This window comes from Budorcas taxicolor, chromosome 19, assembly GCF_023091745.1.
Source record: "Budorcas taxicolor isolate Tak-1 chromosome 19, Takin1.1, whole genome shotgun sequence".
NCBI lineage: Eukaryota > Metazoa > Chordata > Mammalia > Artiodactyla > Bovidae > Budorcas > Budorcas taxicolor.
The window spans coordinates 34,225,038-34,238,094 of record NC_068928.1 but is presented as its reverse complement, the minus strand read 5'-3'; the positions used below and the strand labels follow the sequence as shown (position 1 = coordinate 34,238,094).

The window sequence follows — 13,057 nt, the reverse complement described above, 5'->3', positions numbered from 1 at the left end:
ACATACATTACACACATCCTAACGGATGTGCGGTGTTATCTTACTGATTTTGACTTGCATTTCCCTAATGGCTAGTGGTGTGGAGCACCTTTTAACATGTTGGCTGTATTAATATGTCTTCTTTGGAGAAATGTCTACTCAAGTCTTTTCTATGTCTTAAAAGTCAGGTTGTTGTGTTCCTGTTGGTCAGTGACTTCTTTATATATTCTGCTTATTAACCCCTTATCAGGTACCCGGCTGGCAGATATTTCCCCCCACATCTTGGGTTTACTTTTCACTCTGTTGATATGGTATCCTTTGATGCACATGTTGAATATTTTCGGAGATCCAGCAGCAGCCTGTCTAGAAGTTTGTCAACTCTCAAAGATTACTCAGGTGAGGGCCTCCCCTGGTGGTTCAGTGGTTAAGAACTCACCGCAATGCAGAGGATGCAGGTTTGCTCCCTGGTTGGGGAACTAAGATTCCCACATGCTGCACAGCAACTAAGTCCAAAGATTCCTCGGGTGATGTGAACATAAGAGGTTCCTAGTTGGCTTCCCAGGCTTGGGTCTGGAGGACCCAGACATTCCAAGCAGGAAAGGCTGGTTTGATCTTCAGGTTATATCCTGGGAGTGGCCTGATTCCACATTATTTATGAAGAAAGAGACCCTTTGGAGACTGCGAGTGAAGCAGACACAACAGCAGAGGTCCCAGGGTTCTTGGAAGATGAGTCACATTTCAGGACATTTCTGTGTCCCTGAGTATAAACCGATAGCACACCTCCGTGGGCACAAGTGTGGCAGTGGGAGCCAGGAACTGCCTCTGGGGCAGAGACCCCCTCTCCATGGGCCAGGGCTCCACACCTGCCTGTACCTCTCAGTTCCCAAAGGCTCTCCCCTCCCATCCCCTGTGAACCTCATGGAGCCAAACATGTAGGTGTTCTCCCCACAGTCTACCTGTTACCCTGCAGTCACTGGACTTCACATGTCAGCCCGGCTGTTAATAGCTTGAGCTGCTGGGTCAGGCGCTTTACAGGGCTCGTATCGTGGCTTTGTCAGCAGCGGAGGAGAAGAGCAAGCTGGGCTTACAACACCCCTCTTCAGCCAGGAGCCTTGTGCATAATGGTGTTGGCAAACATGGGCTGAATCTGGGGAAGATGTAACACCACCAAGGAGACTCAACTGACAGTGGCTCTGGCATTCAAGGAGGACTTTCGAGCAAGCAGATTATTTCACTTTTACAACAACCATGTTATCCCTGTTTTTAGAGTGTAGAAGAGGTTAAGAAATTTAACCAAGCTCACAGTTAACCTTGAATTTGAACACAGCATGATTTCCAATATACTGCTCCCCACTCCCAACCTTGTATTAAAAACATACAGAAGGGAATTTCCTGGAGGTTCGGTGGTTAAGACTGCACTTCCACTGCATAGAGCCCAAGTTCAGTCCCTGGCTGGAGAACTAAGATCCTGCATGCCTTAAGGCCTGGCAAAAAAAAAAGCATCCTCAGAGAGTTGTGTCTCTGTCTCCCCTCTTTGTCCCTGTGCAGACTCCCGGAAGAAAGGCCATGTAAGGACAGGGCAAGAAGGCAGCGGTCTGTAAGGCAGGAAAAGGGCCCTCACTAGAACCCAGCCATGTTGGCACCCTGACGTTGGACTTCCAACCATGGGGTCACAAATAGCCAGACACAACTGAACGACTGAACAACAACTGTAATATCTAACAGTCTATCCAAAGTCAAAATTTCCCCAATTGTCCTCAGAATGTCTTCTCATAACTCCTTTTAAAAATTTCAACCAGAATCCAGGCAAAGTTCACACGTTATATTTAACATCTTTTAATCTGGTACAATCCTTCCCCCATCCCGTCCACCTATATCACTGACAATTTTGAAGACAGCCCACTTGTCCTATAAAACGTACCACTTTCTAGTTTGTCTGATGTTTCCTCAAGTCTAAACTCAGATACAGCATTCTCAGGTAAGGATTGCACTTAGGAGATGCTGTCTCGACTGCATCCTATGAGGAGGTATCTGATTGGCAGGTAGGAAGGCGAAGTTGGGGACAGACGTTTAACCTCAACGCAAAAGAAGCCACTAGGCTTTCAGCTCGGCGCCTTTTCCTTACACCAGCAAAGCCGGCTGAGCTGGGGACCCGCAATGCGGAGTCCATCAGCTGAGGGTCCCTCTCTACCTCCCACGCCCCATTCCTGCCCTCCTTCGCCTGGCCCCGCCCCGCCGGCCAGGCTCCGCCCCGGTCCGGCCCATCGCGCTTCCCCAGCCCCCGCCAACCCAGGGGCCGGAACCAATATCGCTCCCCTCGACGTCTCCCGCCCGGACTCTGAATACCCGAGCTCCGTGGGCTTCCGGCGCACGCTGGTCGGCCGCAGCTGACGGTGCCACAGTTCGCGGGTCCGCTGCTGTGTCTCTGGCTGGTGCGCCCGGTTCAGCTGCCGCCATGGGAATCTTGGAGAAGATCTCCGAGATCGAGAAAGAGATCGCCCGCACGCAGAAGAATAAGGGTGAGGGCCGGCCCCGCGGGGCCTCTGCCGCCAGGGCTGCGGGCGGCGGGCAGGAGCCATCGGGGCCGGGCGGGATCAGGGCCGGACCACAGGGCCGAATGGAGAACCTCAGCTCTCGGAGCAGCGTCCGACTTGGATAGGCAGGGTCGAGATTCGAACCCGGGTCTCCTGGCGGCTGGGCCTGGGGAGTTAGCGCTCTGCCCTTTAGTGGGGGGCCGTCCAGGAGGAGACCCAACAGGTACATCCTTGCCGGCTGCCTGGAGCCGTTAGGTGGATGGAAGCGGTCCTGACTTGAGTTTGGTGGACCTGGGTTTGAGCCCGGTCTCCAAGCTTGGAAAGTCACCTCACAGTTCTTGGCTCTGCTGGCTTCCTCGGCCGCTGCCTGATGAATACTGAAGGACTTCATCTTCCCAGCAACAGCAGAAAACAGCCCCAGAATGTCCCCAGGAGTGGTACCGCTAGGGCTGAGAACCCCTGACAGTGGGTCTCCAGGTCTCAGTAAGGAGCTTTTGTCCTAAGTGAAGTGAAAAGCCAAGGGCATTTTAACTGAGCTTGGTTTTCTTCTCCTCTGATCTCCTTGACAACGATTGCTACCTGGCTCTGGGGCCTCCTGGCCAGCATTCAGAGCATATGGGTCCCTCCCAGCCCGCCCTGGACACTTACCTCCCGTCTTGTGCTGTGTCTTCTAGCCACCGAGTACCACCTTGGTCTGCTGAAGGCAAAACTTGCCAAGTATCGGGCCCAGCTCCTGGAGCCGTCCAAATCGTCCTCATCCAAAGGAGAGGGCTTTGATGTCATGAAGTCGGGCGATGCCCGTGTGGCACTGATCGGATTTCCCTCTGTGGGTAAGGTCAGTGATGGGCAGCGTGGGCCCCAGGAGGAAGGCAGCTTGTCTCCGCTCCCACCCGGATGCACCTCTTCCCTGCCTCTGAGTTGACTCCACAGACGGAGGAGAGTCAGCCTCTCCAGGGTCAGGCTGCACCCGTTTGTCAGCCCTGCGGGGGTGTTGTCACCTCCCAGTCAGAGAGGCTCTGCTGGCCTTGGCCTCGTTTACTGAGTGTGCACCACGTGCCAGGCACACTCTGTCCCTGCTCCCTCAGAGCCCCCTAGCTGGGAGGTGGGGGCCAGGAAAGCGGGAAGGGCAGGTTTGGGAGCCGGGGCAGCTGCTCTATGAGCAGGTGTTTGAGCCCTGAGGAGCAGACCTTGAGGCGGAAGGCAGAGTAGGCTCACGGGCCCAGGTGGGGCCTGGGGCGCAGCAGCAGTGGCAGGAGGGGAGGGGGGCGGCAGTGAGGCCTTGAACTGGCCGGGTGCGACCTCAGTGCCCAGCTGCCCCCAGGCAGACGGCCAGTGAGCACAGCCAGGCTCCGACTCCTTTAACATTGCTGGGGACTCATTCATCTTACCCTTTTCCCTCAATCTCACTTTCTAATCTGTAAGGCATTCTCTCCCGGATGAGAAGCCCAGGCTGGAAGGAGCCACTCTAGTGACCAGGGGCTATGCTATTAGGGTCTGGGCCCTACTGGGAATCAGGGCCCTGAGCACAGGAGGGCCCAGACCGCCCACTGCAGGGGTCAGACGGGTTCAGGGATGTCCCCCAGGTTGACCTCTGGCAACCGTGACTCTCAGGGCTGCCTGTCTGCCCACACCTGTCTGCACCACCAGGTTTTTATCTTTCCTGAAGTTTCTAAGAGGCACCCTGTGTGGAGAATGTGTGACTGTGATTCTTTCCCAAACCTCATTCTGGGGGCCTGAGGGTGTGTAAGTGAGCTGTGCCCGGCTTCCTGCTGACTAGGATGGGGCTGCCAGGCCAGGTTGCCCTCTTGGCACAGCCCACTGCTTTGCTGGCCTCTGGGCCGTAGCAGCCATCACTAGGGTCACCGTGCTCCCTGTTTTATTGCCTCCTTCATGAGGTTGGTATCAGGAGGAGGTCCAGGATCCTCCAGCAGAGATGAGACTGAAGGTCAGGTCTCTCAGTCCACAGAATGGACTGGCTGCAGGGTCCATCCAGACCCTTTCCCGCTCACCCTCCCCCACAGTCTACTGTCTCAGGCTGGAGGATCCCTATCTCCTTACCCTCACTGGAGTAGCAGCTTTGTGCCATGGGGCTGTCACCCAGTTCAAGTCTGCCAGGCGCAGGAGGGTCTGAGGGTTCCGTGGAGCTGGGGACGGGCCCTGATACAGAGCGGGAACCCTCTTAGGAACCAGGTCCCTGTGTCCCTCACTCCAGACAGGCTTGAGGCCTTGGGCACAAAAGGGCTCTCTGATGTCCAACCCCCACTGGTCAAGGCCCAAGGTGACTTTTCCAGCTACTGTCATCACACCCCAGCCAGGGTGATTGAGGGGGGCACCCAGTGTGTGGGCTTCTCGAGGAGGCAGGGCACGACTCCCGCTGCAATGGCCTTCTCTCTCCTAGTCCACCTTCTTAAGTCTGATGACCTCTACCGCCAGCGAGGCTGCATCCTATGAATTCACAACCCTGACCTGCATCCCTGGGGTCATTGAAGTAAGTTGGGGTTTGCTGGGTCCCAGGAGGGAGGGTGAGCTTGTGTGGGGGAGGGGGTTGGTGGGGGGAGACTTTTGGCTAAGCTGCCCTGGCCTCAAGCATGGACACCTCTGGGGACTGGGGCTGCTGGGACCCCAGAGATGCCTGGCCCATCCTGCAGTCCAGGCTGGTTCCAAGGATCTGCCAGTGTGAAGCCCTCCCTGGTTCCCTGAGGCTGGCCAGCCAGGTCCTGTTCTCCGTGAAGCTTTGGAGCTCTGGGCAGCCGGGGTCCTGTAGCCTTGGACCTCCCACCTACCCCGTGAGGTGGTTTCTTTGAAGCGCTGTCACCACCAGCAGTGACTACTGTGGTTCCCTCCCAGGAGGCTTCCCCACTCTCAGGACATGGTCTGCGCTGGGCTGGCTGGGGTGGGACGAGGCTCAGACCTGGCCCTGGGGCCGAGCCGGGTTCGGCCGGGCCCTTCCCAGCCTGCCGGCTCCACCTCACTCCTCTCCTGCTTCCTAGTACAAAGGCGCCAACATCCAGCTCCTGGATCTCCCTGGAATCATTGAAGGCGCAGCACAAGGTGGGGGCAGGAATGGGCAGTGGGGGTGGAGGCTCAGGCCTTGGTGGGGGCATAGTGGGGAGCACTACTCCTCCCCAGGTGCTGATGTCGGCTTCCTCCTAAAACTCACATCTCTATGAGTAGGACAGGGTTTAAGAGACATGCCTGCTCCAGGATGACAGGTGGCAGAGTCCATGTGGGTCTGTAAGGGGAGGAGTCTGGGCTCCCTGGGCCGGGGGTCCCACAGCCCTGCACTTGTCACTGTAACCAGTACCCCCCTTTCTGACCAGGGAAAGGCCGTGGCCGGCAGGTGATTGCTGTGGCCCGCACAGCTGATGTTGTCATCATGATGCTGGACGCCACCAAGGGCGAGGTTCAAAGGTCTGTGGTGGGGCAGGGCAGGCTGGCATGCCCAGGGAAGCCCTGGGGTGAGTGGCGGGACACTGGCTGCAGCTCTTGTGTCCCTGAACTCCTGGTGGGTGGTCCAGGGGCACTTGGCCCTGTTACACATGAGAGCAGGGGCAGGGTGGTCCACAGCTGCACCCAGTGTGAGTGGCGTCCTCAAGAGGCTTCTGTGTGGAGGCTGGGGCTATGCCATGCCGGCCTGGGTGTGCCGAGTGCTGCCCAGAACCCACCAGGAGCCCAGCCCCAAGCAGCAGAGCCTTGCTCACGCCCTGACCTGCGGCTGAGGGCACACCAGCCCGTCTCCCCTTGGGCTGGCCAGAGTGTCCGGGGCTCTTCCTTGTTGTCTCCGGTGGCTAGAAGCGATGTTCGGGAGCTGGTGGTGTGGGGGAGAGGGCTTGTCTTTGTGCAGGTATGGGGTTGGGGGCTGACTGTGATGTGGAGGCAGTACAGCCTGCCCGGGATCCTTGTGAAGGCTGTGGGGCTCCACCAGGTCTCTGCTGGAAAAGGAGCTGGAGTCGGTGGGCATCCGCCTCAACAAGCACAAGCCCAACATCTACTTCAAGGTGAGGCCCATCACCTGTCACCTGGGTGCGAGCTGGGGGCTAGGCTGCCAGCACATGGGGTAGGGCGGGGCCGCAGCTGCCCCTCCATCAGTGGTGCCTCCTCCTCTCTCCTCCAGCCCAAGAAAGGAGGTGGCATCTCCTTCAACTCCACGGTTACGCTGACTCAGTGCTCAGAGAAGCTGGTGCAGTTGATCCTGCATGAGTACAGCATCCTCACCAGAAGGGCAGGAGGAGGGGGCGGGGGTGGGTGATGCAGACTACCTGTATGGGGCCTCCTGGTGGGGGTGGGGGGCGAGGGGCTGCTGATGCACAGGTCATCCTTAACCTGAGCCCCTCAGAGATCTTCAACGCTGAGGTGCTCTTCCGAGAAGACTGCTCCCCAGACGAGTTCATAGACGTGATTGTGGGCAACCGCGTGTACATGCCATGCTTGTATGTAAGTGGTGCCAGGCCCTCTGGGAGGAGGAACCCCCACCCCAGCTGACCCGGCAAGAGCCTCACCCCAGGGGCTGCTGAGTCATGCAGGCACATCCAGCCAGACCCCTGAGTGCAGCCTGGTCTCTGGGGGCTGGACTTCAGGCCCCTTCTGCTGCACCCCCCTCCCCCTCCCCGAGGCAGCAAGGGGGTCTGGTCCTGCACAGCGTTGCTCCTCCCCTCCCCAGCCCCCTCTGCCTTTCCAACCCTAGGTCTATAACAAGATTGACCAGATCTCGATGGAAGAAGTGGACCGCCTGGCCCGGAAACCTGACAGCGTGGTCATCAGGTGAGGGTGAGCAGAGCCAATCTGTCTGGCCTCTGCGCAGCCCAAGGCAGAAGGCCATCCTGGGGCTGCTCGTGACCTGGGCCAGGTCCCACGCTGACCAGGTTGGGACAGGGGGTGATGTGGGGTGAGCTCTGGTTCAGGAAACAGAAGGACTTCGTCCACCGAGGTCCAGGGTGAGAGTGGTTAGGGCTTCGTGGCTTAGCAGTTAACCAGGGAGCCCCAGGCTGCTGCTGAGGCCCTGGGAGACGTGGCTTCTGTCATCTCCACCAACATCCTCAGGTGGGGCTTCTCTGAGGGTTGAGTCCCGGAGGCCACCTACGCCCCGGCCTACCATGGCTGCAGAGGCCTTGCAGGGGCAGCCTGGCCTCATGCCCCGCCCCCCTGCCGCACACTGGCTCCACCCACATGCTCTGTAGCACCACAGTGAGGCTTGGCTCCTGAGGAGTTAAGACCTCGGGGACCAAGAAGGTGGTCTGGGCCCATGAGAGGACCGCTTCCTGGGCGTCCCCAGCATCCAGAGAGCAGCAGGCACGAGGGTCACTCCTCAGGACACCTGCTCCCCTCCTGCTGCCACACCTGGGCCGCCGGCCATCCTGATGTGCTCACTCTCACCTCGGGGGAGGGCGGGACTCCACTCAGGACGGTGCAGCCGCAGAGGACCAAGCCAAGGCCCACTCAGCCACTGAAACCCCTGCTGGGCTGCCGTGGGGGAGGGCTCTGTGCAGTCATCCTCTGCCCCCAGCTGCCCTGGCCGTCACAGGTGCCCTGGGCCCTCCAAGAGTGCCAGAGAGATGGCCGGGCTGTGTGGGCAGGAGCGTGATGGTGACGGGAGGCATGGCAGCTGAAGAGCCATCGGGCCCACCGGTGTGCTGCCCTTGAGCACCATCAGGGCCGTACTAGCCTGGTGCCAGGAACCCCAGGGCCGCTCTGACCAACCCCTCCTTCCTCCCGGCAGTTGCGGCATGAAGCTGAACCTGGACTATCTGCTGGAGATGCTGTGGGAGTACCTGGCCCTGACCTGCATCTACACCAAGAAGAGAGGCCGTGAGTCTGGCGCAGCCGCCCTCCCCCTTTTGCTGACCCTGGCCTAGCAGGCTCTATGTGAGGGCCTCTCCTGTTTCCAAGCCAGCATCACCCTCTACCTGGGCCCTAGTGGCACAGGAAGCCAAGTTCCAGGGGCCACTGAGGGGGAGACAGCCCAGCAGTGGCTTCCCCAGTGGTAACAGGCCCCACGTCCAAGCTTTAGGGAACCAGTAGCACAGGAGCCTCCCCCAAGTCCCACCCCTGAGCGCATGCCTTGCAGCTGAGTCTGGGCAGTTAGCATCGGCAGAGGGAGACGAGCTGCCCAGCTGGAGCTGGTCCAGTCCAGGTTCTCCTGCAGGTCCCCTTGGCCAGGGCTCTTAGGGCTGACAGTCTTGCAGGGGTCTGCACCTGGACGGGGGTGTGTTTTGGTTTTCTGTGTCGAGTCAAGGCTGTAGAGCCTGCCTGATCAGGACTCTTAGTGAGGGCATGCTAGAGAGTAGGGGGGCAGTTTGTGGAGAGTGGAAGGGCCCTTGTTCACTGTAAAGAGAAGCCTTGTGGTATCGCACCCTGGCTCTGCTGACTCTCACCCACCCCCCAACCCGTGCAGAGAGGCCAGACTTCACGGATGCCATCATTCTCCGGAAAGGGGCTTCTGTGGAGCACGTGGTGAGTGAACCTGCCAGGGGTGGGGAGCCCCTCCCGTCCCCTCAGGGTCCTGTCTGATGTCCTCCGGGCACTCGGCCGACCCTCAGCCACGTGCAGTCAGGCACTGGACGTGCATCCTACCACCCAGCTGCAGTCAGGCATGGAGCAGCGCCCACAGGTTGGGCACGGGCTCGCTGCCTGGCGCAGGGACACCCGAGAAGCAGTGGTCGTCACCATCCTGTCACGCCAGAGCTGCCGGGTCCTCGGGGCCCTCCAGATGTTCAGTCAGGAAAGCTGCCAGCCTGGGCAATTCCGGGTGGTTCATTCCAAGTCATGTACCCCGAATGCTGGCCCTTCCACATGCCCCCTACCCCAGGGGGCTGAGTGCTTCCTGCACCCCATCACCAGGGAGAGTCTGTGCTGAACAAAGGAGCCCTGCTGCCTGCCAGAATTGGGTCCTTTGTGGTCTGCAAACTTCAGTCCCCCAATCCTGGAGCTAAACAGTCCCACACAGGGTGGGGACTGCAATGACCAGGGGCTGGGGCCGCAGCCTGTTAGGTGCCCTTGGGAGCTGGCCCTCCTTGTCGCTGCCCCCTGCATCTTTGCACGGGGCACAAACCCCAGCCCTTTCAGGCCCCTGGCCACCAGCTCTAGAGGTTATGGGGCTTCAGCCATGCCAGGAAGGAAAGTGGAGAAGCTGGGAGCAGAAGGGTATTCCAGGCAGTGGGTGGCAGGTGCAGAGGCCCAGAGGCAGGAGTGACCACAGGGTGTGGGCTATGTGCTGCCAGCTGGCACTGAGAGTGCAGGGGCGAGGCTTGCTGCAGAGGGGCCTGGGTCTCAGCCCAGGGAGGCCTGCCCTGCAGGGCCTCCCTCCCTCCTGGGACACTTGCCCATCTGAGGGAGCAGCTGTCAGGGCTGCCGCTCTGGCACAGGGGGCAGAGGGCCCCTTCTGCTAGGACCCAGGTCCTCCTGTGGCTGTGGCCCCACAGCCTGCAGGTGCCCTGGAGGCAGGAAGCGGGAACATCCAAGTGGCTGTGAGCTGAGGCTTCATGAGGCTCACTGTCCCACTCTCCCTCTAGTGCCATCGCATCCACCGGTCACTCGCCAGCCAGTTCAAGTACGCGCTTGTGTGGGTAAGTTTCAGGGAGGGCGGCCCCATCCTCCCATGTAGGGACCAGGGTGTCCGTCAGCCCTGCTGTCCAGATGTACAGCACACATGCTGACCCAGACAGGACACGGGCCTCCTGCTTTGGGGTCCAGGGCGGTCTGACTCCTGGGAGTCCTGCTGTCGAAGCTGCACGGTTTGCCTGTGCTAGGACCCCCACTTTAGACCCCAGCATCGCCCCGCCCTCCCCCTGCAGCTCCGTCAGCCTCAGCTGGGTGCTTCAGAGGCTGACGAGCCCCTCCCCACCCCCAGGGCACCAGCACCAAGTACAGCCCGCAGCGGGTGGGCCTGACACACACCATGGAGCACGAGGACGTCATCCAGATTGTCAAGAAGTAGTGCCCCCACCCCCACCCGTGGGATTCACTGGAGCCCAAACCAGCAAAATACACACCCACCCTGGGAAGGGGGCTCATGTCTGCTCTTTCCACATTTCTTCAGTGGGCAGATGATAAGGAACTCGCTGGGTGGAGGATGAGGTTGGGTGGACTGGGCCGGGGTATTTCCTGTGAGACGGGCCCCGGAGGGGTCCTGAATGTGGGTCCCTGGGCCTGTGCCCACTCCACTCCTTCTGGAGCAGAGGGAGGTGGTTGCCCACCTCCCTGTGCTGGGGCCCGTGCAGAAGCTGGCTCAGTGCTGGGCAGGGACCCAGGTCTGCCTGTGTCCTGGGGGCCTCTCAGCTCCTGCCTGCTTCTCTGGTTCTCAGGGAGGGTGCCGCCCCAGACAAACACCCATCCCTACCCCAAACCTGCCCAGGACTGCCCTGTGATGAAAACCAGAGATCTGGGGCTTTAAAAGCACAGTTCATGCCCCCCCATGGCCTGACCAGTCCAGAAGGGTCACCCCTTCTCAGGGCAGCCCCTGCCCAGCACAAAACCCAGGACCTAGCCTGGTTCATACCCCTAGGGTAGGGAGTTCGGAGTCAGGACACTGTTTTCTCTCCGAACCCCATTCCCTCCCCAAATCTTGGCTCTCCTTTCTGAAATAAAAAGGTAACCATGACTCCTGTTTACTAAGGACAATGTTAAGTGTTCAGAACTCAGGTGCCAGCTCTAGTCAGGGGCAGCAGTGAGCGGGTGGAGCCTGGGCTTGGGAGGAACGGGGTAGAGGGGGAGTGGGGGCTTCTGCAGGGCTCTGCCCCCGGAGGGTGGCCAACACCCTGGGAGGCTCTGCAGTGAGAGCGGGTTGGCTCCTGCTGCTTCTGCAGGCAGGGTGGAGGGGCCCCTCCCCGGGGTGGGGGGGATGGTAACAGACTTGGGGGGACAGCCCGGTGCTGGCTGGCAGATAGGGGCAGAACCACAGGGGGTCTGGGGAGGGGCTGGGGTGTGGAGCACGCCCACAGCTCTGCTCTCCCTACTGTTCTTGGCTCCTCTCAGCTGCTCAGTCTCCTTTCCAGTGACAAAACAGGAATAATGGACATTATTAAATATGCATGGGGCCCAGGCGGGCAGCGGGGTGGGCTGGGCTTCTCTCCCAGGCCAGCTTTTCCACCGGCAGCTGCACTCCTGGGGCCTGGCCACAGGAACCCCATCAGGCGGCATGCGGGCAGGGAGAGCGCCACAGGACCCAGGTAAGGTGACTTGGCCTGGGCCCTTGGGGTCTGCCCCCAGCCCTGGGTGCAGGGGTAGGGGGTACAGTGGCTGAGCTGGGGCCTTGTCCTGACCCACTGTGAGGTCCATCTTGGCCTTGCTTTCTTCATCTGTGAGACGTGTGTGATGCTCAAGGCCTAGTACAGTTCTCTTGGTGACGGTGGGCTGCCCACCTCAGCCATGAGGTCCAAAGGGAGGGGTTCTGCCTTGGTGATGGTTGCCTCATATGTGGGGAAGGGCCCTAGGCTCACAGGGGTCACCTCCAGGCCTGTCTGTTCCCCAGTTGGGCTGGGGAAGGATGAGGATGAGGCCAGAGGTCTGGGTATCCCTGGACAGTGTCTGGTTGGGAGGCATGACTGGGGCTGTGGGCAGTGGCCCCCCACATCCCTTCCCATGGGTGGGCTTGTTTCCGGGGCAGTCTGGGTGTCTGTGTTGGGTCCTGGGCCTTCTGGATCTGTGGTCAGCAGAGTTACGCTGTCTAGTCTGTGCGAGGCTAGGTCAGCATGACCTGGCCCTTCACAGATCCTTATGCTGGGGAGGTGTCCCTGGGGCTGGAGGAGCCTCAACACCCACCTAATCCTCCTCCATGACTCTCCACCTGGACCCACGGTCACCCCACACCTTCTGCTTCCCAGACCAGACTTGTCATCTCCCCACACCTCCCATTTCGCCTTGGGCCCCAGGCCAGCCCACACAGCCATCTCTAGGGCTGCCACTTGACCTGAGCATGTCCCCTACCAGAGCCAACCCAGGCCCAGCCACTGTCCCTGTGCCCTGTCTCCACACAGTGACCCAGAAGCTTTTGTCCAGGACAACTGCATAAGGAGCAGCTGCTGAGAGCACTACACTGCAGCCAGGGGTCCAAAGCTCCGAGACCAAACCTCCCTGAGACCCGTTACAAACCCGCGTCTGTGGGGGAGGTGTGAGATCTGGGGCCCAGCACATAGCACAGCTCAGCACGCTTGGTCACTTCCACTTTCAGAACACAGATAGGCTTGCAGCACCCAGAGAGCTCAGAGCCTGGCCGTGTCCCCCGCTGCTGGAGGGCTCACAGTCCCACCCCAGCCCCCGGCCTCACTTGGCTCCTCCACCTGCCATCCTGGCTACTTCTCACTTGCACTCCCACCTCACTCCATCCCTCCTGCCACCTGGTCTCTGCACATGCTATTCCATCTGCATGAAAACTGTTCCCTCTTCCATCTGAACTGCTCAGATCTTGGGGAGCCCTCCAGGCTTCCCCTGCAGCATCCACCCCACCCCCACCCCCGCCACATCACAGCCTGGCCTCCACAGCTCTTCCCATGGCCACAGTCCCCCCCTTACTGGTGTGGCTTTCTGCTTAATGTCCGTATATCCCTGAC

General features: G+C 59.9%; 1 protein-coding gene across 1 annotated transcript; it reads left to right on the top strand.

The window, feature by feature from the left end:
* Window positions 1–2,344: 2,344 nt before the first annotated feature.
* On the top strand, window positions 2,345–11,109 carry DRG2 (developmentally regulated GTP binding protein 2). The gene is made up of 13 exons (XM_052657613.1): window positions 2,345–2,498; window positions 3,188–3,348; window positions 4,912–5,001; window positions 5,504–5,564; window positions 5,834–5,924; window positions 6,439–6,511; window positions 6,628–6,718; window positions 6,850–6,947; window positions 7,198–7,274; window positions 8,230–8,318; window positions 8,905–8,963; window positions 10,022–10,075; window positions 10,360–11,109. The coding sequence occupies exons 1-13, from the start codon at window positions 2,435–2,437 to the stop codon at window positions 10,444–10,446; spliced, it is 1,095 nt and encodes a 364-aa protein (XP_052513573.1). The 5' UTR covers window positions 2,345–2,434; the 3' UTR covers window positions 10,447–11,109.
* Window positions 11,110–13,057: the final 1,948 nt, after the last annotated feature.